At 41.6% G+C, this 26,108-nt stretch overlaps 1 protein-coding gene across 1 annotated transcript; it reads left to right on the top strand.

Annotated features, from left to right (window-relative positions):
- The first annotated feature begins 17,921 nt into the window (after nucleotides 1–17,921).
- On the top strand, nucleotides 17,922–25,187 carry LOC145414920 (uncharacterized). The gene is made up of 4 exons (XM_080284336.1): nucleotides 17,922–17,933; nucleotides 22,314–22,418; nucleotides 22,765–22,887; nucleotides 24,645–25,187. Exons 1-4 carry the CDS (start codon nucleotides 17,922–17,924, stop codon nucleotides 25,185–25,187), a joined length of 783 nt encoding a protein of 260 aa, XP_080140462.1.
- The last annotated feature ends 921 nt before the right edge of the window (nucleotides 25,188–26,108 follow it).

Genomic DNA, 26,108 nt, shown 5'->3' with positions numbered 1-26,108 from the left:
TTATGACGGACATTTTTTTTTTTTTCCAGTGAGGATCACAAGATGCTCGATTATTACTGATGGATTCCATTACTTGGATCTCAGATTTGATGTATTATTACAAAGTACCTACGTATAATATTTAGGATCAGAATACTGTGTTATGCCGTACTGTACCTTCTATTTTATCACCTTAAGTCTGTCTTCCTTGCCTATATTATCAATTTGAAATGAACGTTATGCATTAATAATCAACGATTCATCTACTACAAATTTTGGCTTGTAGCCTTTGCGTCGGAAGATGATGCATGAGAGCATGGCAAATATAAACCGTTAGTGTAGATGTTCTCCGACGACTGATTTCACGGTAGAATCTTTAGCATATAGAAATATGTTATAAAAAAGACGTGTAGAAAAACCTGTTTACCACACAACAGTAGCGTCAGCTTCATTGCAAGAGGAAGAGAATAGGAACTTTCATTCGATTTAAAAAACAAGGAAATTATAGCTTTGCTTCACAACACACACACACACACACACACACACACACACACACACACACACACACACACACGCACGCACACGCGCGCGCGCGGGGGGCATATATATATATATATATATATATATATATCTATGTCTATCTATCTATCTATCTATCTATATATATATATGTGTGTGTGTGTGTGTGTGTGTGTGTGTATGGATTTATCAAAGGTCTTTTATGCAGTCGTTGTCTAGGCTGTCAGCTATGATGCTTTTTATACTTTGACCTATGCACCACACAACCTTCTCTCACCTTTCATATTTCCTATTCTTTTATCCGTGAATCTTTGCCACTGCTGAGTTCACTGCCACGGAGACCAGCAATACAGTTAACTGGGTATAAAGTAAAAGGGAAAGGATGGAAGTCGAATGGTGAGACTGAAAAACTAGACTTTAACTTTTCAGTGATCAGAAAAGAAGGAAAGTAGTTGACAAGCAAATTTTACTTTACGTAGTATAGCAATAAAAACACTAGGGTCGGTGAAGGAAAAGAAAATCACCTGAGGAAGTAAAAAATATCATCAGAAGAGACAGGTCGACGAAACATCATAAAGGTAAATATCAAGGCTATATACATCAGCCTTCCTTGCCTTCACAGTCATGCCTTGAACACGGCAAACCAGACCTATCACAACACCCATCACGCTCGACATTGAAGCCAGGTCGCCCCCGTGGGAATCCAGAGAAGTGTTTGGGTTCGGCAATGTCGGAATTCGGAGCACAAACCACCAAGGCCGACTGGAAATTTATTGGCTATTATGTTTATCGTGATGCACTGTTTTGTGGAACGCCGGACGATCGCAGACCACGCCCCTGACAATATCTGTACTGAAATTTGTCTTCAGATAATCGTTAAATCAGATCTTTTAATTTCACGTCCTCTGTTTATCTCACACACACACACACACACACACACACACACACACACACACACACACACACACACACACACACACACACACACACACACACACACACACACACACACACACACACACACACACACACACACACACACACACACACACACACACACACACACACACACACACACACACACACACACACACACACACACACACACACACACACACACACACACACACACACACACACACACACACACACACACACACACACACACACACACACACACACACACACACACACACACACACACACACACACACACACACACACACACACACACACACACACACACACACACACACACACACACACACACACACACACACACACACACACACACACACACACACACACACACACACACACACACACACACACACACACACACACACACACACACACACACACACACACACACACACACACACACACACACACACACACACACACACACACACACACACACACACACACACACACACACACACACACACACACACACACACACACACACACACACACACACACACACACACACACACAGAAGAAAGGGAGGGGAAGAAGTAATGCCTGAACAAGAAAATACGACGGAAATTGAGCATGATAATCTGTGCCTGAGTCGTCCTCCAGATCTTGAACGTACAAATTACTAGCCTGTCCTCGAACCCCCATGTTACCTTCCAGGGGGTAAAGGGAGAAAGGCAGGGGAATGGAGGGGAGGATGGAGTAACACCAAAAAATATAAACGGGGTAGATTTAAAAAGACTGCGTAGAAGAGTGGGAATACATGATAATACAGTAAATGAATTGATGAATAAATAAATTAACTAATATATAAGTAAGATAAATAAATAAATAATAAATAAATATATGAGGCAACAGATAAAAGGGTAACATCCAGTTCAACACATATCTCTGAGGGATTTGAACCAATACTCTGTGCACCTTGTCCTCCAACCGATAACTAGCGAATGTATAAAAGTAGATACAGTAGGCAAATAAGTAGGAGGCTGAAAGCGCAAAATGTAAAATGACGTTACAAGTATTATACTACAGGGGATGACAGAGGGTTTTAAGACCATATCGTACTGAAGAGGAAAAAGTCTAACACCATAATCAAACATCTCTCCTAAGGCAAAGAGAAAAAGAAGACAAGAGAACTTAGATTAATGCAGCCCATTAATTCTTTCCAAGTCCCATCCTTCCCTAAGAATACGACCAGCAATAATCAGTTTACATCCAGGTCCCTAATTGTAAGCAAATGGAATATCAGGCAGGTACAAAGCGTGATGCAGTGAGCCAGCGTGGAGAAAGGGCAGGAGGTGGGGCAGGGAGGGCAGCGTGAGGGGCAGGGCAGCGAAAGGGCAAGTGAGGGACAGGACTGGGAGGGGCTGGTACAGTTACAAAAAAATACCTAGACTCATGCTGTGTTATGCATTTTGAACAGCTAGACGAAGAGCTTTGAAATATCGTGCCGATATTTCTCTGCTTTAATAAATGTATGTTGTTATTACCTGTTACTTCATTCTTATCACATGAATTAATGGGAAATAAAGCTGGGATGATGATGATGATGATGATGATTATGATGATGACAATAATTCCAATTTATGTCATTCACTGAACTAACGTAACTGGCACCAACATGATTTTTTTTTGTTTTTCTTTTATTTTTTATCCAGAAAAGAAGAACACCAATCCCATAGCCTTCATCACGAAGAAAGATGAGCACAAATAAAACTAAAGTCAAGATCCGTTCATCTTCTGGATGTCTGGACACATGACGTTTAAAAAATTGGAGGTCATGGGCAGTAGGAAGATAGACTGAGGGAGACAGTTTCAAAGCTAACCTCATACATACACAATTACCTGATCCACGAAACAAATATCGTTCAGATCCAAAGTTCTTCGAAGACAAGGAATCTCCAGACTTCTGCTGACTGTATAGGTGGTGATGAAGGTGGTGGAGATGATCGAGGTGGTGGTGATAAAGGTGGTCGAGGTGATGGACTTGGTGGTGGTGATAGAGGTGGTGGTGGTGAAGATGATGGAGGTGGTGGTGATGGAGGTGGTAGTAATGGAAGAAGTAGTGGTGAAGGTGAATATGGTTGCGCTGGTGAAGGTGATGGAGGTCTTGGTGGTGGAGGTGATGGAGGTAATGGTGGTGAAGTTGATGCAGGTTGTGGTGGTGAAGGTGATGGAGGTGGTGGTGGTGAAGGTGATGGAGGTGGTGGCCCGGGAAAGATAATATATGTTGCATGTTGGGGCTGGACTGTAATGTAATTCTACCCCTTCATTCTCCTCTCCCCCTGCCTGATGGAAAACGGGGGATAATAGGGTAATGATGATTGTGATGATTGTCTTTTTTCTGGGTCGAGAACGCTTTGGGGCGAGGTCTTTGAGTTGTATCGCTTGATTTCAAAATAGGGAAGCAGAGTCTATGCAAATACAATCTTAAAACTTGTGAAAAAAAAAAAAAATTATATATTCTTAAAGCTCACCGTAATCCAAACAAAACACTTGATAATCCAGTTTTTATGAGTAAAGAAAGACTCGAGTCCGATCCATACAATAAGCGTGTGATCAATAAACTTCGGTTAGTAAAGGCATGTCGGGAAAAAAATATATATATATCGTCAATCCACTGCCAGTCCTTATGCACATTCTCTGTCAGTTGTTCCTTTACACCGCCTACAAACCGTGTCAAAACTAAGCGGGTTCATCGTAAACTTATCACCAGTAGATTCGAATGAACTGGAATTTTGCTCCATTACTGATCCGGTGCCCCAGAGCTGCAAAAGGAATATATATTAACCAGGGCTGAGATTCACAAATAAACTTAAGGCTTAAATTCCCTGACGTAACTTTTTTTTTTTTAATTTCCTGGGAAGACAAGCAAGGTAGAGTGCAGACTCTGAGTGTTTCTTGTTCTTCCATTAAAAACCATTATTACCTTCAACAGAGGATGAAATATAAGTTTGCATGTAAATCTCAGCTCAGGACTGCATCTCTCTCCCTTTCTCTTTCACCTGAAGATGGTTCAGGTTGGGCCGAAACTGTTATATCCTCACATAAAATACACCTGCAGCATGTGGGTATAATTTTTCTATGCATCTCTCCCTTGTCCCAGTTATACGACGGTCATATCAGCAAAAAAGACCAACAACAAGCGTGAAATGCCAGCCGATCTCACAGAACAAAAATATATTCGTATTATGCGTGTAATTGACAGGGAACAAGATGGATTATGAAAGTGGTCTGAGTGGGATATGTCTGGTCTCGAAGGCTGCCTGGTATTTCTGTCATCCTCGCACAAAATTCACCTAATTCTTCAGTTTTAATACGATTTTGTATAGCTCTTGTACTTGCAGAGGACGGAGATGATGAATCTGGGAGTACTCATGCATTATTACAGGGTCGTACTTTCGTTGAGGAGCTTCTTTGACTATCGGTAGCGTATTCCTCTCGTGATCCAGGTGCCACTAATCCATAGTTCAAACGCAAACTGTGAAGGGTTTCTGACTGGGTATTAAAGTTCTTTTATACTAACTTGGTCCAGATTTTCTGCAATTTATTGCCTATTTCACTTAGCTCAGTGGCAAAAAAAGATAATACTACGATTCTACACCTTTTCCATACCACTTCTTCGTAACTGGCATCATATTCTAACGTTAATCTATTGTTAAGGCTCAGAAATCAAGACGGAGATGGCAATTTTAAGCCAAGTTAGAATGAAAATAGTATTGTACTATGTAGTCTCTTATGCATGAATATGTTCCCACTCTGTTATTTCTACTGATGATTTATGCAGACTAACTCACAAGCATAGCCATTACAACAGTTCGACATTCCCATGCATCACTCTTCCTAGGAAAAACCCTTCTCCATTCGTACTGTGCCAGCATAGGGAGGGGTTAATGCTGGCCATGATTCTCCCTCCAAAGAGAAAGTCCGGTTCTGCAGTGAACCTGATAAAGACAAATACAAATATATGCTCGTGTTGGCTTATGAATCTCTTTCTTGGCAGTTGATTGTGGTCATAAAAACTTTGTTTTCTTTTATATATCTTATTTGTACTTTGGTCATATCTTCTTATCAAAGACCTTTTTGTTTATATAAAACGCAAGAAAATATCGATGGCCCAGATGCAGAAAGAAATGGCTAAGAAGAGACGTTCGCGCGCATCCTCAACTGACGAAAATACGGGCCATTGTCATCTTGTTTTTCTGTTCCATAGTCAGTTTGTTTTCACCTTACGGGACTGGACCATGCTCATAACTCTAACTCTAAGTCGATGGAACTTTGTTATGAGGTATGAATATGTGTCCTTGGTACGAGTGAAATCGACCCTACATTTAAATTACTCTTGGCCATCAGCTGAGATGGAAAGGGTTAGGGATCAACGTCAGCTTATTGTAGATCAAACGTGCTATAATGACGAAATGAAACTTTTTTTATATATTCCGTACAATGGCGCCTCAGACTCCCGTAAAACGATGTTTTTTTTTTTTGTGTTCTTTTTATCTCCAGACGATTTTATACAGCATAGGAAAAACTTTCTGAAATGCATGGGTTAGCTACAGCCTCCATTAACCTCTTTAGTACGAGGTTCCTCCCCTCAGCTGAGTATTATCATCTGGCAACAGTGAGAATAGACCCACAAAATACGTTATGGGATTGAAGAAGTTAATGAAGGATATGTCTGACCCATCCAGCTTGAAAACTCTCTCAAAAGCCGAATAAAATAATCTATCGGTAGGAAAATGAAATAAGAAGACGTCATCGAGAGAGAGAGAGAGAGAGAGAGAGAGAGAGAGAGAGTCAAAACCGTTCGTGATATTTATTATTTCACAGTATTTGGTGTCACAGGAAAATCTACCCTTCGGTTGCCACGGCCTGCTAGTTCTGTCTGGGCTGTTCTTTTTTTTTTTTTATGATTTAATTGTTGGTGAGTAAGGATGGAGTAACGGGACGAGGAACGGGAAGATAAGAGAGAGAGAGAGAGAGAGAGAGAGAGAGAGAGAGGGAGAGAGAGAGAGAGGGAGAGGGAGAGAGAGAGAGGGAGAGAGAGAGAGAGAGAGAGAGAGAGAGAGAGAGAGAGAGAGAGAGAGAGAAAGAGTAGGGGGAGAGGGGAGACAGAGTTTGATGGATAGAGACAGATCCAGACAGACAGACAGACTGACCGTCACAGAGACGGACAGAGAAACAGACAGAGCAAATAAGCGCAAGTAATTGAATGAGTGAGTTAGAGTGAATGAGACAGACAGACAGACAGACAGACAGAGCAGATAAGCGTGAGTAAATAAATGCGTGACTCACGGTGAATGAGACTTACAAAAGACCAGACATAGACAGACAAAAGGAGACTGAGTGAGTGAGACAGATAGACGGACAGACAGAGAGAATGTGAGATGCAGAGAAACACACACACACACACACACACACACACACACACACACACACACACACACACACACACACACACACACACACACACACACACGCACGCACGCGCGCGCGCAGCTATACGGAGTCGTCATTACAGTTACTCCAATTAAAGTCACTTAAATGAAAACTGGAGGCATTATGGAATCCAGTTTGTTAGGTTCAATATGATTCACCTCCAGGACGGCCTTGTCTGCCAGCCGGACCTCATTTCTGCCATGATCAGCCCTTTCAGCACGACGACGCCTTATTTGTTACTGTTCCTGCTGCCCCCGACGATTTCATTCACTCTTTCATATCTACAGTAGCCCATTGTTTGTTTCAGTTTGAGGTTTGTTTTTCTTATTTTATTCTAGCTATCACTAGGCGATTTTATTCAGCTCCACGGCAGGTTTGTCCTGTAAAGGCCGTTCTTTCTAGCGGGATTAGCTCCTTCAGTTCGGTGACGCTTATTCGTGGTCTATTCTTCCTAGCAAGGGACGATGCAGGAGTGATGGTGATATACTTATGAGCGTTCTCCTAGAGTGATGTTGTTGCTGCTGCTGCTGCTGATGATGATGATGATAATAATATTAATAATAATAATAATAATAATAATAATAATAATTATTATTATTATTATTATTATTATTATTATTATTATTATTATTATTATGACAAATACTCTTATGTTATTACTAGTCCCCAACCGGTCAAACCGGTCGGTTGCTAGAGGTTTACGCGGTTCCGTCAGTACACCAGTACGTCCGTTAGTACGTCCACAATTTCGTGTCCACTTTGTAACTTCCTCATGCATGGACATGTGTCGCACGCAACAACCAGCCATCTACTCCCAAAGTCAAGTACTTATGTATGGGTATCATCCGGTAGGGGACTTTGTATTGCATGGCAATACTTGATTCCCTTATTAATATTTCTTATTATTATTAGAAGGAAGAAGAAGAAGAAAACGGAGGAGGAGGAGGAAGAGGAAGAGACAGAGGAAGAGAAGAGGAGAGAAGAGAAGAGAAGAAGAGAGAAGAGAAGAGAAGAGAAGAGAAGACAAAAGGACAGAAGAAAAACAAGATCAGAGAACAAAACAGAGTAGAAAAAAGAACAGAAAAGTAGAAAAGAGGAGTAAGAAAAAGAAAAAACTACACGCCAGTCAAGTGCACCTGTCTTCTAAAAATTCAGACAAAAAGCCGTCATGGTGGTGAAAAAATTTATAACTAATACCATAATTAAAACGGAGATCTGATAACTAAGTGACTCAAAGCAACTGATTATTTCTTAACACCTGTGCTACACCTGGATTATTTTTCACCTTTGAGTCGTCTTCCACCTTAATCACCTTACTCCACTTATATCAACACTCTCAGGTTCCTGTGACCCAATGTTTGCTGAATATAATCGTCTGGCGTAATTCGGAACAAAGTAAGTGGTGTGCCGACCGTGAGATAATCAGTGACGACAGTACTGACATTTGCAGACCCGTATTCTCGTCGGGTAAAGAAGCTCCCTAACACCTCTTCCTCAGCAATTTATTTTTGGATAGCGCTGGTTAATATCCTTTTGTACGTTACTTATGCAGTGTGTGGTGGTGTTGGAAGGCTTTACAGTATATAACGGAGAATAGGACAATCAGGTGTAATAAGTAAAATAAATCCCTTGGGAAAAGATTTTAGGGAACTTCCATAACGGACGAGAACACTGGTCTGTCTCCAAGGCTCGTATTCTCATCAGTAAAGGAAGCTGCCTAACACCTCTTCCTAGGTGATTTATGTACTCCTTGCTGTCCTTGTCTTTATCATCTAAATCACTCTAATGCCACCATTTACAGCATGAACTAGAAAACACTCACAAAGTGCATACCTCCGCCAGTGCCATGCCATTGTAGGATCTGGATAGGGATCCGGATCGGCCCCAAAATTTAATAATTTTTTTCTTGGCCCATGGCACACCCTCCTATAAAATTTCATTGAAATTCATTGAGAACTTTTGGAAATATCGTGTGGACAAACAGTCAAACAAACAGACAAATATAGGTGTATACAAAACCTCCTCCAGCTTCGTTGGCGGAGATAACAACTTACAAATTTATATTAACCAGCCGATCCCAAAATAAATCACTGACGAAGATGTGTTAAGGGAGCTTCCTTACTGTACGAGAATACGAGCCCGTCCTTAAATCGCAAAATGGAAAAGTAAACTTCTAATTCTTTTCTGTCAATTTTGGAACGCCTTTAGTTCTTAGGTGTGGCCATCCTCCATTACACATTACAGAGTGCAGTCAGCAACAAGACAGAATGGTTAGACACGTTCCATCTGACCCACTTGCTTTAGATATTGTCGCCAAAATTAGAGACCTTGGCTTTCACTCCACGGTTTATAATTGAATCATACGTCCTTTACTCTTACGTAACTAAAGTCAATGGCGTTAACAAACAGAATGCTAGAGTTGTCCCTACCTCAAAGGAGTAATGGAGACGATTTTAATGGTCTAAGGATGTGGTGTGAAATTGTGTAGGGTTAAATGGAATGTAAACAGTGAAGAAGACGCGGATATGAGAGTCAATGTAGCCTATTAATATTTGGTCTAGCTGTGTTGAATATGGTAGGGCCAGAAGTCATGGTCAGACTTTCAGAACTGCTGTGACGTGTAAGCATTGAGGTGATTGAAAGCTTAGCAGTTAAGCTTCAAACGAATACAGTAATAGATAGATAGATAGATAGATAGGTAGACAGATAAAAGTATGTATGTATGCATGTATGTATGTAGACAGATAGATAGATAGATTGGCAGGAATGTAGGTGATGGATGGATGGATGGGTAGATAAATAAATGAATAAACTGACTGACTGAATGAATGAGTGAGTAAGTAATGGATGGATGAACAACTTCCAACCTACTTCCGCAAAAAGAGACAAAAAGACAAAATATAAAACCAAAGAGAAAAGGATGATATATATATATATATATATATATATATATATATATATATATATATATATATATATATATATATATATATATATATATATATATATATATATATATATATATATATATATATATATATATATATATATATATATATATATATATATATATATATATATATATATATATATATAAAAAAAAATTCATCACGTTCATCGCTCTAAATATTTTCTACCCTCGTTGCATAAGACTCACAGCCTAGTACTGTTGGCCTGTTGCGACACCCCGATACCGAGATGCCTTCCGGGGTTACGTTTACGAGTGTACTGTTTGGAGCCAGGGACTGTCTTTTTGTTTATCCGCTCTCGCTTGATCATCTCACTCTTCATCTAGTTTCCTTTTTATCGTTCTGTTCATCTCACTTTCCTTTCTTGTTCTCTTTTCCTTACATTCATCTCCGTCTCCTGATTCTCTATTCCTTTTGGTCATCTCTCACTCTTTCTTCTACTCCTTTTTCCCTTCATCTCAATTCTCTCGCCTTCCAGCTGCCTTTTCCTTCTCTTCGTCTCCCTCTCCTATTAGTTCTCATTTCCTTCTGTTCATTTCCCCTTATTTCCTAGTTCTTTTTTTCCTTCTTTTCACTTCGCTTTCCCTCAAGTTCTCATTTCCCTCTGTTCATTTCCCTTTCCTTTCTTTTCTCTCTTCTTTTGTTTCTCTTTTCCTTCCATTCATCTCCCTGTCCTTCTAGTTCTCTTTTCCCTCTTTTCATCTCCCTAACCTTCTAGTTCTCTCTTCCTTCCCTCAACTACCTCGCTTCAAGTTCTCTCTTTCCTTCTGTTTTTCTCTTTTCTCCTCTTAATTTTCTTTCTCCTCCATATACTGCTTCCGCCTCATCCTTTCACAGTCTCTTCCCTCTTCCTCGTCTTTCTCTTCCTTTCACAAACACTGCTTCTTTTGCTTTTCTCGGATAATTCTTTCTCCCTCATCAACAATATCCACTACTTCTTTGCCCTTTTCCTTCCTTTCTTCTTTCTTTTCCTTCTCCACCTCTCCCTTCAGTTCCTCCGCCATCCACACGCCACCTTTCCTTTCCTCAGTTCTTCCCTCTTCCTCTTCAGTCTTCTCAATATGCATTCTTCACCTGCCTCTTTTTTTCTCCGTCTTTTCATCCTTTTGTTCCTCCACCATCCACAACCTCCACCAGGTTCTCTCCTCCTTTCTTCTCTCTCTTGTTTTTCTTCCACCTACAAACCAAGTCTTTTCTTTTTCCCTATTTTCCTCTTACTTCCTGTTTTCATATCCTCAGCTGTCTCCTTCACTGCTTTTGCTACTTTCTTCTCTTCCTCTACATTTTTCCCTCCACGCAGAATCTTTTTTTCCTCTTTTTCCTCCCCCTATTACTCTTCCACAGTTTCCTTTCTTTCCCAACTTTCCTTACTTTTCCTTCCTTCCTCTTCCTCTTCCTGACTCTTCCTACTCCTCTTCCATAGTTTCCTTTCTCTCCCAACATTTCTTACACTCCTTTTCCTCCTCTTCCTCTTCCTGATTCCTTCAATCATTCCCCCAAATCTCGACCTCCCGTCCACATCGTCATACCTTTATCTTATGTGAATCTTAACGGCAAATTAGGCTCTGAACCGATGGCTTCTTCCGTGCCACGCCTCAGCCCTTTATCTCAGGCACAGGGACAAGGGAAATGGAAGGAAAACAGGATAAGGACACCAACGGGAAATGAGGACACACCAGGGTAAGAACACCATAAATCAGATGATAAGATATGGTCACAATGAAGGGAGAGAGAGAAAAAGAAAGAGAGAGAGAGAGAGAAAGAGAGAGAGACAGACAGACAGACAGACAGACAGACAGACGGAGACAGAGAGACAGACAGACAGACAGAGACAGAGACAGACAGACAGACAGACAGACAGACAGACAGAGACAGAGGGAGACAGAGACAGAGACAGAGACAGAGAGAAGAAGAAGAAGAAGAAGAACAAGAAGCCTGTGAGACAGAGAAAATAGTGTGAAAATTGCATGTGATCACAAGGACTTAGTAGAAACTGGAAATGACTGTTCTTCGATAACTAATACTGACCAATAAATAAAGAAAAAACTGCACAAATTCACTCAAGCTAATAGATGGAATAATTATATATATATATATATATATATATATATATATATATATATATATATATATATATATATATATATATATATATATATATATATATATATATATATATATATATATATATATATATATATATATATATATTATGCTAGTGTATGGAAAGTTGTTACCATTGCCCATAAAAAAGAATAAATAATTGCTGATATTTAACTCGTCCAGTCCTTAAAAAAAATACATTCTAACTAACCCACGACTGCTTTATCCTGACCAGTGTTAGACGCTTTGATTCAGCTAAGAAGGGCCCCCTCAACCTGAATAGGTTAAGAAAAAATGTGGGGGTTATTGGGAGATCTTGGTTGACACTAGAGTAAAATTAGATTTAGTGTTGTTTCACGTGTTCTTTCGTACAACGTGATGATACTAATGGATACTGAGGGGTGTATGAGAGGGCTTGAGTAGTTGAGGGTTAGTAGTAGAGGCAACACACATAATGCACTCACACATTCGTCATTGCGCAGCACGTTCTTGCTGTAGCAGTGTGATAGTATATTGTGACCTATTCCTTCCTCTGACAGTCTCAAGGGTGGTGTCAGTGCGTCAAGTTGACACAAGGAGTACTGTAACACATTATCTGGCCGTCCATTCTGTAGACCTCGAAAACAGGTTACAGCCTTATGTTCAGAAATTGCACATAAAAATGTATTTATATAATTACTTATTTATTTGTAAATTTAGTAACATCCTGTCACTATGAAGCTAATAAATCAACAACGTTCAAGAAAATAACATAACAAAGAAAACTTACGCAGCAATTACATCATCTTACTACAAGCTTAATAATTCTGTATAATTAGCCATTTCAGAGTCGCATGTTACCGTGTTTTATACAAGCTGTGTTTACTGTTAACCAGTAATAAGAAAACCCCGTGATTCCTGATTCCTGATTGAGCAGTGACCATTGAACTTTTCTTGGTGCGATCAACTCCAGTAGTCTATTCCGGCTAACACCAGACGATTTTATTCATCTAGGAGTCCTTGTAACCTATAACAGTGTTCATAAGCATAATGGATCTGAACTACTTACCAGATACCATCAAAGAAGAAGAAGAAGAAAAAGAAAATAATAACTGTGACAGAAGTCAGATTGCATTCATTTGGCAACTTATATAACAGATCGAATGACTTTGCAGATTTCATCCAAGTCTGGCTATAAATATTTGAATAGCAATTCTGATATTTCGTTTTTGGCCCAGCTGAGTAATAATTTCCACTGCCATCTATTCACGGTTTTGCTTTGAGTAATTTCGAAATATATCTTTAAAAATCCAAAGTCGTTTGATCCATAAATCGACTGTTTCCTTCACAGCAAATGAAATCCCCCTGAAATCCTTCACTGTTTTATTGTATACTATTGCTCTTGGTACTTTGGTAATAAATTATGAAATCTCTGAGCTGTAGAAATTTCCCATTGTTTTAAGAAAAATGTATAAGAATCCTGTCTGTCGGTTTTCTGTTAAATACCTAAATATGACTATAAACTTAGTACCTCCTTGTTAACCAGTAATAAGAAAACCCCGTGATTCCTGATTAGCAATTGAGCAGTGATCATGCGGTAATCGAGGAGAATAAAGATGTCCATCAGGAGGAAAACTTTTCTTTTAAATCCAGGGGCTCTGAGACACTCTTACAGAGAAACAGAGCATAGAAAAATCATTACAGTACTTTTCCATCTTCCGGAGTTTGAGAAGCAAAAAGCTGCAGGACAAAAAAAAATGGACTGTGATGTGAAATGGACACGTCAGTCAAAGCTTCGATCACTACTTGACGCTGGAGAACAGACCTCAGGCACGCTGGGACAATTATGGACGCAGGAGGGAGGACATGCTCTGGAAGTACAGCCATGGGCAAAAGTTCGCCGACAATCCTGTGCCAACAGTATGTCCCGAGTGTCATGTTTCACGTTTCTCCCCAAACGACAGGAATTATGCTTTCTTCTCTTATTCGTTTTGTCGTGTGCTTCATGCTGTTATCACCTAAATATCTTTCTGTTGCCACCGTCCGCTGAGAAGTGTTGGCGAACTTTTACTCATGGCTATGCATCCGGACCTTCTTGGAGACTGATATTTGAAACGAATGAGCAGGAAACAATATGGACAGACTGGTACTGAGGTTGGCAGGGGTACACTGTGCAGTATTATCACTCTTTCTGCTGATGGTCCATTTGGGTATTTTGCTTGGGCTTACACTAGACGATTTTCTTCATCTGAGGGAAATTGTAACAGTAAAGGGCTAGAGAGAGGGGGGGGAGCTCGAGAAACTGCTTGATTACTGTTTGTGTGCTTAGGAATTATTTAAGCTAACAGAAGTACAATTTCATTCAGATCAGTGAAATGCTTGCAGGCAGAGGATTAAGTACCAAGGGACCGAATTCACAAACAAACTCAAGATTTGTTTATGCACTAAACAAAGCAAAAATATATGCAATCAAGATACCGTACCTTCCTTTAGTTGTCTTTCCTGCAAAAAGGTCAGTTAGGACAGTTTATTGATCATTGGCTTCTCTGTGTATATCCAGTCCGAGACATTTGCTTGTGGTGAGTCTCAGTGAGGATGACGTGTCAGCTCTTAAGCCTGATATAATAATAAGTCCATGACACCAAATATTGAACGTTTTACTCATCCTCGTCTGCGGCATTTCTATCCGTCTACTCAAGGCATTTATAGAATCGTCCCAAGTAATGATTACTAACTGCCGTCCTAATTATAAGTGCATGTATTGTTGCCATTGTAGTAATTGAAATCCCAAGCTCAACCGAATGTGAACCCGTGGATGTCAGGCTTATGATGCCCTCCTCTTGCAGTCCGTCATCCTCCTTCGGGGGGATAGGGAGGGATATGGGGAGTGTTTGTATAACCAGACAGCGGAGCAGCTCTGTTATATCTGTGTCACCACATGAAGGCGTTCATCTCCAACACCCATTATAACTGTAGAACTTAGAAATAAATGTATGACTTTGGTAGCAGACTCTTGTCGAGAGGCAGTTATCCTACTGATATGCATGTGGTCAAGATAATTATCAACATGCTAATAATGAAAATAAGAAATACCTGTGTATGTGCAGCAGCTGCTGCAGAAATATTAAGCAGCTTCAGCACCACACCCTAATTCATAAAAAGAATATATGTGCACTTTTATTATCAGAGTCTAACCTCAACCAAAATTCTTATTATTTTATAATTATCCCCAACATACACACCCATATCATACTCTTCCATTTTTCGTCGCAGTAAAATTACACTACGAAGTTTACCCAACTTTTGCATAAAAACACAGACACATATGTATGTACTGCAGTGTGGGAAATACTCTCACGATTTTCTATGATTGTTGCTATCATCCATCTTGGCAAAACAATCCAGATGCCACCAGTTCACCACATAACTCAACAACTGTGGCATCTGACGCAATTGCGGGAAGCTATTATAAGCTCTGGTGACGTCCATTCCTAAGTCTTCGTCTCTTATTCAGTCTAGATTATCACTCCGAATTAACTGAAGTGACACGATTTGCCACTTAGTTTTTTTTAGTACGATGGTAGGTTTTTGTTTTTTTATTTTAATCTCTACCATCAGACTCTATTATTCAATTAAGGAAGGATATCTAATGATGAAGAAACTGTCACATTGTACCTAACCCGTCTGATAAGGTAAGTCTCCCGGAAGTTCAGTACCATCACTTAGAGACTGTGAGAACGAAATATTAAAAAGATAAAAGATAAAAAAAGACCTCGTGGGGAATGGGATGCTGAGACAAGCGAATAATGTTCATGATGATTACTAACTTAATGGACATGGTAAAGTTCACCATCCATGCACCGTGTGTGTGTGTGTGTGTGTGTGTGTGTGTGTGTGTGTGTGTGTGTGTGTGTGTGTGTGTGTGTGTGTGTGTGTCCCCTTAACCCTCGGCTAAAGCTTCTTCCCCTACCAGCCCATCTTGGCATACTTACCGGAGCAGCAAGATAACAGAGGATATCAGGATTTTTTTTTTTTTTTTTGCAAGATCACTTATATAGAGAGCAGTCACTTCACATCCCAGTTATCAACGTCTAGACATTAAGAGCAGTTAAAATTGTGAGTCGCATTATTAAAACTGAGAGAGCAAACGAGTGAGCAAGCCCGTAATTTCTAAGAGTCATTTATGGAACACCTGTAATTATGTGATGTGGTTATCCTGCATCTCACATTGCATAACAGAGTCATCAGCAATATACTGAAGGTCAACCATGTTTTGTCGTCATCCCAGGCTTCAGGTGTTATCGTCCAATACTCAGGGCGTGTCCACATTTTTTGTTCTCTCAGTTTTAATAACATAACCCTGTGTCTGGTCGTCTGAGCAGCCTAGTTGCCATTCGTATACTCGTACTTGTCGGTTTAGAAAGTATTCTAGCACATCTTCCTTCGCACATCTTCGTTAGCGAACTGGCTTGCATATTACACCATATTAATCTCTTGTGTATTTTACCTTTTTAAATATCGACATTGATTGCATAAATAATACACAAACATATATGAACGAGCCACATACAGAAATAAGCTGGTAATGAAGAGGTGCTGGAGAGCCTCCTTGGTCGATGAGAATACAGGCCTGGGAACCATATTAATAATGGTTCCTAACTTTTTATTTTTTCGATAGACAAATATTCACAAGTTTGGTTGTACTTTTTTTTCCTTTGCTTTTCACGTTACTTTAATTGAAATGTGTCTGGCAGCTGTACGAGGGAAGGTAAAAGTACGAAACAGCAAAATTTATCACAACGGCTTCAGACCTCAGTTGACTTATTACAAACGTATTAGTTTTTTTTTTTTTTTTTTTTTTTCACTTTAAATTCTCGGTTGATTGTGGAGTGTCTGGTAGCTGAAAGAGGGAAGATGAAAACATAAACTAACAAACCTTTACACAACATAAGTTGAGGAAGGTTTATGAATGTGGTCCCAGTGTCTCACTCGGCCCACACCTTCCATTTTATTCAGTACAACGGGACCCAAGGCAAACGGTCCAGTTAGACGGCACCCCAGAAACAGGAAGGAAGGAAGGAAGCGAGCACCAGCGGCCACTTTTTGGGCAGTAGAAGGAGGACAGGAGGGGGAGGGGGAAGAGAAAAAGGGAGCAGGAAGAGGAGGAGGGGTCAGGAGGAAGAAGACAGATATGGTACAGGAGGAGATAGGAGGGAGAGGAGGAGGAGGACAGAAAGGGAACGAGAGGAGGAGGAGGAGGAGGACAGAAAGGGAACGAGAGGAGGAGGACAGAAAGGGAACGAGAGGAGGGGAAAGAGGACAGAAAGAGGAGGGAGGAGGAGGACAAGAGGAAGAAGGAGGAGGGGAGAAAGAGATAAAGAGGACAGAAGAAAATGAGAGTAGGGGAAAGAAGAGGAAGATGACGGGAAGAGGAGGATGAGGACTACGAAAGGACCAAAAGGCGAGAAAAAGAAAGACAAAAAGGGAGTGGCGGAGGCGAAGGAGAGGAGGAGGAAGCGTTCAGAAAGGGGTGAGGAGGAGAAGAGAAGGAAGAAGGGGTGCTGGAAAGGAGAAGGACGAGGACAGAATGTGGAGGAAGGAGAGCGGTAGGAGAAGGAAGAGGCCAGGAAAGGGAGAAGTAGGACGGGGAGGAGGGGGGAGAAGAGGAAGAGGATAGAAGTTGGATGAGAAAGAGGATAACAGGGGATGGGGGAGGAAAAGGAGGACAGGACAGGGAGAAGGAAGAGGACAAGGGGGGCTGGAGGAGGGAAGTAGAGAGGGAGGAGGAGGAAGAGGTCAGGCAGGGTTGATCACACAAAGGTCATGACCCGGGAGGTAGGAGGGCTTGAGGGCCGACGGGGTGGTGGTAAGAGGGGACGAAGGCACAGCAGGTATATAAGGTCGCAGGTGGGAGGACACCAGACACACACGTGCTCTGGCCCCAACACCAACAACATGAAGGCGGTTGTGAGTATTGGTAGATTTAGTGTTATTTCTCTTGTTCCAGCCTTAAACAGCTTTACCCCTATTGTGCCTTACATTTCTTTTTTGGTTCCGCCTTAGACAGTCTTACTCTAATAGTGGCTTACTCTCTAGATTTTTTTTTCGACTCTCTCTCTCTCTCTCTCTCTCTCTCTCTCTCTCTCTCTCTCTCTCTCTCTCTCTCTCATTAGATTCTTCTCCTCCCTCTCATTTTTTTCAGCCGTTTACCTTGAAGTACTGTTACCTTAACTTTTTTTTTTCCAATATTTCGTATGTGTTCCTTACGCCACTTCTTCTCTGTCTTTTTTTTCATTCCATTGGCATATCGCACATCCTAAGCTCAAACTTTCTTCTTTTCATCTCTTTTTTTTTTTCCCTTTACTTTTCTTTCCTCCAGTAATATAAATTTTTTAACCCTCTTCTTAATAGCTCCAGCTTAAGCTTATTCAGGTATCGGTACTTTCTTGTCTTTAACTTGGTTCTTTAGCTCTATATTCATCTCTTAAATGTCTCAAGCTTTCTGTTTAAAACTTTTTATTCTGACTTTGTCTCTTTGCGTAACCTGCTTCTCTTCCACCTGCTTATTTGTTTCCCTCTCCTGAGGTTTCAAGAGCTCTTAATAAAATGAGTCGGTACCGTATATGGCATAATGATACTGTTACTCATGTCAGGTTGCATGCTGTTTATGTTGTCTTGTCTTATGCGAAAGAAAAAGCAAAATGAAGATAAAAATAACTTATTAATTGACCCCTTTGCCAATAAAGACCATGGTATCTGCATTATTAGAATAAATAAAGGCATGAGAATAGGGGACGGGGGAGACCTACTTACTAACCTGTAAAAATCCATCTATGGGACCTTATGTGACAAGCCTTTTCAGATGACGCATTCCTTATTTCTTAACTGCGGCTTTATTTATTTTTGAAGGGGGGAGCTCTGGAGTTAGACACACCCATCATTAACCCCTTTATTGCTAGGCGAGACTCTCAACCTGAATAAAACAGTATGACACTAGCTGGTATTGAATACATATATATATATATATATATATATATATATATATATATATATATATATATATATATATATATATATATAGATCCTTACTGATGAGATCAAGAGATGAATGCTTACTTACTGACTTGTCAGAATCTCGATGTAGGATCTTACGGGAATTAACAGATGGATACCTACTTACTGGCCTTTCGTAATCTCCGAATAGGACCTTACGGGAACTAAGAGGTGGATACCTGTTTACTGACCTGTCAAAATCTCTCAATAGGCCCTTATAACGAAGGGATACCTACTTACTAACCCCTCCAAATCTTTATAATGATGTTCGATAAGAGCGGGAGGTCAAGGTAAGAAAACAGAGAGGTAGATGGGATGACAGGCGAGGAAACCAGAAGGGACAGAAATATGACGAAAAATGGAGGTAAAAAGAGTACAAAAGACGGAAGAAAGCAAGGGGGAAAGGCGTAAGAGAGAAGAAAAAAGAAATCGAACAAGTGGGAAGAATGGGGTAGGATGTCGTGATAGAAAACTAAGGAAGGGGAAGATGTGGCAGGAAGGGAAAGACAGGGACTGAAGAGGTGGTGAGGAGAAAATAGGACGTGATGCTTATTACAGAGAGAGAGAGAGTGTGTGTGTGTGTGTGTGTGTGTGTGTGTGTGTGTGTGCGTGGTAGGGTGGGAAAAAGAGAAGGAAAGAACGGCTTAGTAAGATGAAGCGAGGGGAAGGACATGGCAAGACGGGAAAGAGACGAGGGGAAAGCTGGACTGTTTAACTTTAGGATAAGAAAGAGAATGGGAATCTTTATGAACAGAAAGAGGGGAGAGGCGAGGCGAAAGTCAGAAAAAATATAAGGACTGAAATACTGTATGCGAGAATATGAAGATTTTGAAATGACAGGAGAAGGGGAAAGAAGGAAATCGTCACTGGAGTCAAGAAAGACCGACATGATTTGATGGAAGACGAGAACGAAAGTGTAATGAGCAAGAAAGGGAGAGGAGAGAGGGATGTGAGGAGTGAGAGAGTGTGAAAGGCATGGAGAAAGATGTGAGGAAGAGCTTGATGGATAGGAAAAAGAAAGAGACGAAGGGTCGAAGAAGCAGGTAAGAAGATATATGCATGCATGCATACAAACAGACACGCAGAGACAAAGACAGAGAATGGTGGATGGACGGGGGAAAAGTAAGAAAAAGCTATGGTGGATAAAAGAGGGAGGGCGTGGTGGACTGGGTGAGAGAGAGGGTGGGAAGGGAAGGAGCGGAATGGGGAGGGAGGGAAGGAGGGAGAGAGGGGGAGGGTGGGGGGGCGTTAAACGGTATCAGACGAAGAACAGGAAGCTAAGCGGTACCCGTTCACATATACCTGATTGCTGTCCAGCCGAGGCCACCCGCCACACTCAGGCAAGGTCAGACATGCAGTAGGAAGGAGGAGGGAGACAGTCAGCAGGAAGGCATGAGAAGGGGGGAGAATGCAGTAGGAAAACAGGAGGAGATAGAGGAAGGCAGACAAACAGTAGGGAGGCATATAAATAAACAGGGAGGGAGGTAGACAGGCAAACTTAGTGAGGAGGGGGGATGCCAAGAGGCAGTAAGGGGGAAAGCAGAACACGGAGGAGAGAGGCAGACAGGCAGGCAGGCAGTTAAAAGGCAGACATAACAGGATGAAGGAAGGAGAAAAATAACAAGAAGAGAATAGAAAGTAGGGACATAGGCAGGCAGACAGTCAAACAGTAATGAAACATAATATGGATAATATAAAAAATAATAATGATCCTCCACTTTACCCTCAACATACTCGTATTCTTCAACAAATTCCTTGTATGTTCATTATTTATGCAGCTTTGGCACCCTCACTTTTTTTTTTTTGTATTGATTATCTTCTACAAGCAAAAAAAAAAAAGTCTAGTCGGAGTGAGGTGGGAAATAGGATGATGATGATGATGAGGATGATGATGATGATGACGATGAGATAAACCTCATGACTTAGATGAGATAGTTATGAAGCCGCCTCATTCTTCTTTTTTTTTTTTTTTTGTATGATATTAACAAGATGGTAATGCATTTAATCTGTTACATACAATGGAAGATTATCGAGTCGAACTTCGGTATATTGTTCAGGCTATAACAAAACGTTTTTATTCGGCTGAGGATAATTTTGGCAGTTAGAGTGTTAGAGACTATTATAATTAACCCTCTCAGTGCCATGGAGTCACGTCCGAATTCCACTCAGGTAAACTTTTTTTTTTTTTTTGCCCGAAGGAAAATGTCACGGTCAGGGGGTTAAGAGACGCCTGGTGGTTTAGTGGTTTAAGGCGCCAGTCTAGGGAGATCATGTTGTGTGCCTCAGCGAACATTTCCGAGGCTACTGGAGGTTACTCGATCATTTAATACCACCAGGGGTGTAGTAGGCCGGTCAAATATCCTTCAGTGTTGTGGACTATGGTAGGCTAATCTCGAGTCCCAGTACTTTGCAAAAGATAATATGGGACTGGCTGTTACCATTTTGAGGTTAAACTACAAATAAATCATCATCATCTTCATCATCATCATCATCATTATCATCATCATCATCATCATCGTCATCATCTTCGTGATCCATTTTCTCATTTATGGATGGAGTGAGAACCAAATATAAGTATACAGATTAAAGTGACAAAAGTATTAAGATCTTGACTGTCATGCAAAGTAAAAGTAACAAAACGACAGAAAGAACAGAAAGTACACAAAATACAGGCAAAACATGGAGAAGAATTTGACAAAAGTAGTGTCACAGAATTCACTTATGTTTTGCATCTCACCTCCGCCAGTGCAGCTAAAGCCACATGATCTCCAGCTACTTACACCTAGGAAAGCAAAACCTTGTAGCATACGGCCTCTCCTCTCCATATACTAAAATACTTAAGCATTTAGTATGATGAGGTCTTTTGTAAAGTTATCAAGGAAAAGCTTTGTAGCTCTCAGACTGTTCAGTCGACACACAAATAATCAGTCTTAACACGTCGTACTGAAAGAGTCAGAAACAGTATCAATTGCCCATACAGTACATTGTCATTTTTTATACTGACTTTAAACTGCCATTTACCACATGACTCCCAGGTGACAATAACCACGTGACTCTCAGCTGTGGATAACTAATAACAAACGATCCCAGGTGATGAATACGCAAACTTAAGCAGTACCACGTGACTTCCACCAGATAACCGAATGTAAATAATACCACGTGGAAATAATGGAATGTAAACTGCACCATGTGACACATAGCTGACGATAACAGAATATAAACAGTACCACTTGCAGATATCAGAATGTAAACTATACCACATGATCTCCAGCTAACTCTTGCTCTTTCCCACAGCTGGTTTTCTCGTGCCTGATGGCGGTGGCGACGGCTCAGTTCGTGCGTTCTTCTGCTGGTCCCCGTTCATCGGCACAACCACTGAAGGAAGCTACCCACCTTCAGGTATGTGTCTTGGTAAAATACTAAATGTGTATTTGTCTTTGTGAGTTTCTAAAATAAACCCGTGTCAGTTTTTTTTTTTATATTTTACAGCGATTATAGTTTGTAATATTTCTTACGTCAGTCAGAAGTCCTTAATTGTATTTTTTGATATTTTGTTTACATTCGAGAACAGAGTAGCTTATTTGATGATGTTTTGGCTAGCTACTTAAATTTTATGTGATCCGATTATTTTCATATGTGATGTTTTCTGAGTATGAGTATGTGTGTGGAGGGCTGTAGGGAGGGGGGAGGAAGAGGAATTTAATGTGTATGTGACAAGTTTCCTAATAAATGTGTTGCTCTTCAGGCCATCACGGAGCCTCACCTGCCCCAGGACCCCAATGTGCTGGTGGCCACGGCTCAGTTCCTCAACCAGTTCTCCGAGCTGAAGGCTCTTGCTGACGCCGCCCCTGATCCAATCCCCTCACAGGTGCGTTCTCTCTACGCATGCATTTCCATTTTTGTCGCATCCGCAGGGACGGCCAGATCTATTATGTGTCCCTAACTGTATCACTCACTCACTAACTGTATCTTTTAGAAGAACGAAATCTGGCAAGTTGGAACCATAGAGTTTTATGAGTGCCTTCCTTTCACTTCCGTAATTTTTTTTATGCACACGCAGGGGTGTGTCTGAGGTGTGTCTGAGGTGCATGCGAAGTGCATATGGGATGTGTCTGAAGGGTGTGTCCACAGACACCTCTTGGGATGTTTTTAGGTGATGGATACGGTTGTGGTGGGTGCGGCTATCAAAGGCGTCATTTTTAGCGAGACAATGATTATGCTAATAATTATGATAATGGTGAGACCCTCCTATGAATTTGTCTACATTATTCTGTGCTTCCTGTTCTAGATGGCTGATTATTTTGCTTGTTTATTTTACGGTGATGTGTGTGTGTGTGTGTGTGTGTGTGTGTGTGTGTGTGTGTGTGTGTAATGGTCTGTCTTTGTAGTTAACCTTCCACGTCTACAACAACGAGCCCAGGTGTAGGCGGATTCTAACACTTACGTAAGTCAGATTCACCGCCCCTCTTGTTCGTGAACGTTCCCAGTTATTTGTCTATATCGCTCCATAAAGCATATGTATTTCTCTCAAGGGTATTTTGCTCTTTATTTTATGGCAAGAAGTTTGATAATCCGGATACTAGTCATATTCTCTCTGAGCTGTTGGTTGGCTGTTTCTAACAGAGGGTGGGAACAACGTATAGCTTCACCCAATATATCACTTACCCCGTCCCTAAACTGTGTTAGAGCCTAATCAGATCTCTCAGGAATCATCATCATCATCATCATCGTCGTCACCGTCATCCTAACTTAATTCCCACGAAGAGCAATAATCAGAAGTCCAAAGGTATTCTTCACGTCAGATGTACGCTCTTAAGAATAGGCGAGTCCATCTATTCAAATGTCAGATGCCACGTTACGGATTATTGCAGAAAAAATTATTATACTTAACCCCTTCATTCCGAAGACGTATTTTTCATTTTTATCAAGATGCCAGCTAGTGATTTTAGTCCACGACTGCATTCACTTGCAGAACTGAAAGGATTAACTCCTTCAGTTCCAGGCGTCTCTCCTGAGCTAAGCACAATAGCTTAGGGGTAGCAAGGATAAGATAGAAAATACTTTTTCGGACTGAAGGGGTTAATCAACTTACAATGGTGTTGCTAAAGTATCAGTAAATGTCAGTGTGAGGTATTTTATCATCTGTGGCAGTAGGTGTGTGTGTGTGTGTGTGTGTGTGTGTGTGTGTGTGTGTGTGTGTGTGTGTGTGTGTGTGTGTGTGTGTGTGTGTGTGTGTGTGTGTGTGTGTGCGCGCGCGCGCGCGGTGTTGCTGAGAGAATGTGTGGTAGTATCTGTGGTGTGTAAGGTGTTTTTTATAATGTGTTTGGTGGTGGTGGTGGTAGGTGTGGTGTGTGAGACTTTGGTTAAAGTACGCGGTTGTAACAGTAGTGTGCTAGTATTAGTGAGAATGTCTAATGGTAGGTGTGGTATACGAGTATGAGGTATTGGAAGTACTGATGAGTGCGTGGAGGCAGGTATGTGATGGCAGGTGTGTGGTGGGTGAGGTTTACCTGAGAGAGTTTGTGGCAGTACCTGTATCTTGTGTAAGGAAATAGTGAACGTGGTGATATGTGAAGTATGAGATTCCAGTAGAAAGCATCTGAGTGTGTTATTGCCTGTCCTCAGCGCCCCAGCTTCGCCCCTGCCCGACCCAGCTTCGCCCCTGCCCAACCCAGCTTCACCCCTGCCCTCGCTGCCGCTCCCCACCGCTTCAGTGCGGCTGTCCCAAGTCCCCAGCCTGCCCCCCGCCCTGCGCAGCACTTCCGTGGCATCCCTCAACCCGTCCGTTCCAACTTCGATGTCCACGGCCAGATATCCTCCCTCCTGAGCTCTAGCCACGCCGTCAACCCCTCCACCGCCCCCCGCCAGCAGTTCTCCTCCTTTGCTCCCCAACAGCGGGCCGCCCCCCCAACTACTCCCCGTCCCTTCGACCCCAACGTTCCCATCACCAACCAGCACGGTCACATCATCAACCCCCTTCAGTACCCCGGCCCCCTTGCTGACGATTTCCCAGCTGCTGTAGGCGGAGAGATTAGAAGCATCAAATTCACGCCCGAAGTTGAAGCAGCCCAGAAGGCCCTGGCGCAGGCCCATGCTACCATCCTGAAACAGCAGGCGGAGAGCGCTCGTCTCAACCCCCAGCCTACCCAGCAGCAGCGCTTCTTCTAAATCTCCGCCGTAGTTCACCCCGCCCTCCCATCCAACAATACCTAACTTTCTACCCGCCACCAGTCCCACCCACTTCTTTCCCCGCCCACTTCCTTCCCCGCCCACCTCTTTCTCTTCCCATTTGTTACCAACCACCTCCTAACGCCCACAGTGGCTTATTTTTCAGCAGCCTCGGCCGGTGATACAGCAGCCCCACTAAAATAATATTTATTAGTATTTTCCTGGGAAGCTGCGAGAGCCGTGGCAATGGTGAGGAACATTGTATATAGTCACGATATGTTGTAAAATACATTTTATACCGACCGTAAGTTACCCGGCCTTTGTTTTGCCCCACCATAATTTATCATCAGGGGTTGTATAGGTATAATATTCTCCTGGAGTTATATGCTAGTGCTATTTTAGAAATTTGCTAGTACCTCTCTCTTTTTCACCGTTCTCTCTCTCTCTCTCTCTCTCTCTCTCTCTCTCTCTCTCTCTCTCTCTCTCTCTCTCTCTCTCTCTCTCTCTCTCTCTCTCTCTCTCTCTCTCTCTCATATTATGTTGTGCAAACTAAGTCCTTATAACGATGGCACAAACAGACACACGATAATACTATTGGGTAATCAGCAAAAATAAATTGCTAAGAAAGTGCAAGACAACCCTCCTAAGCTAACGAGAATACTGATCGTGGGCTTGGAAAGGTACCTAGCACCTCTCCATTAGCTATTTATTGTATATGTTACTTCTCGATACTCTGGTCAAGTTTATTTACATCACTTTAATATCAACATCTACCTATCTGTCTATTTATCCATCTATCTTTCTATCTGTAGCTAGACTCCTTTATCCCGTATGGGGTGGCCACAAACAAATCACCTCCAAGACGCCCAGTCCTCTGCCATTTCGCTGCCCTCCCTGCAGCTCACACACCCCTCTCTCATA

Source organism: Coenobita brevimanus, chromosome 101, assembly GCF_032717465.1.
Source record: "Coenobita brevimanus isolate Jiangsu-jjx chromosome 101, ASM3271746v2, whole genome shotgun sequence".
NCBI classification, from domain to species: Eukaryota; Metazoa; Arthropoda; class Malacostraca; order Decapoda; family Coenobitidae; genus Coenobita; species Coenobita brevimanus.
Note: the sequence above shows the minus strand (reverse complement) of the source record. Positions and strands in the feature narration are given on the sequence as shown.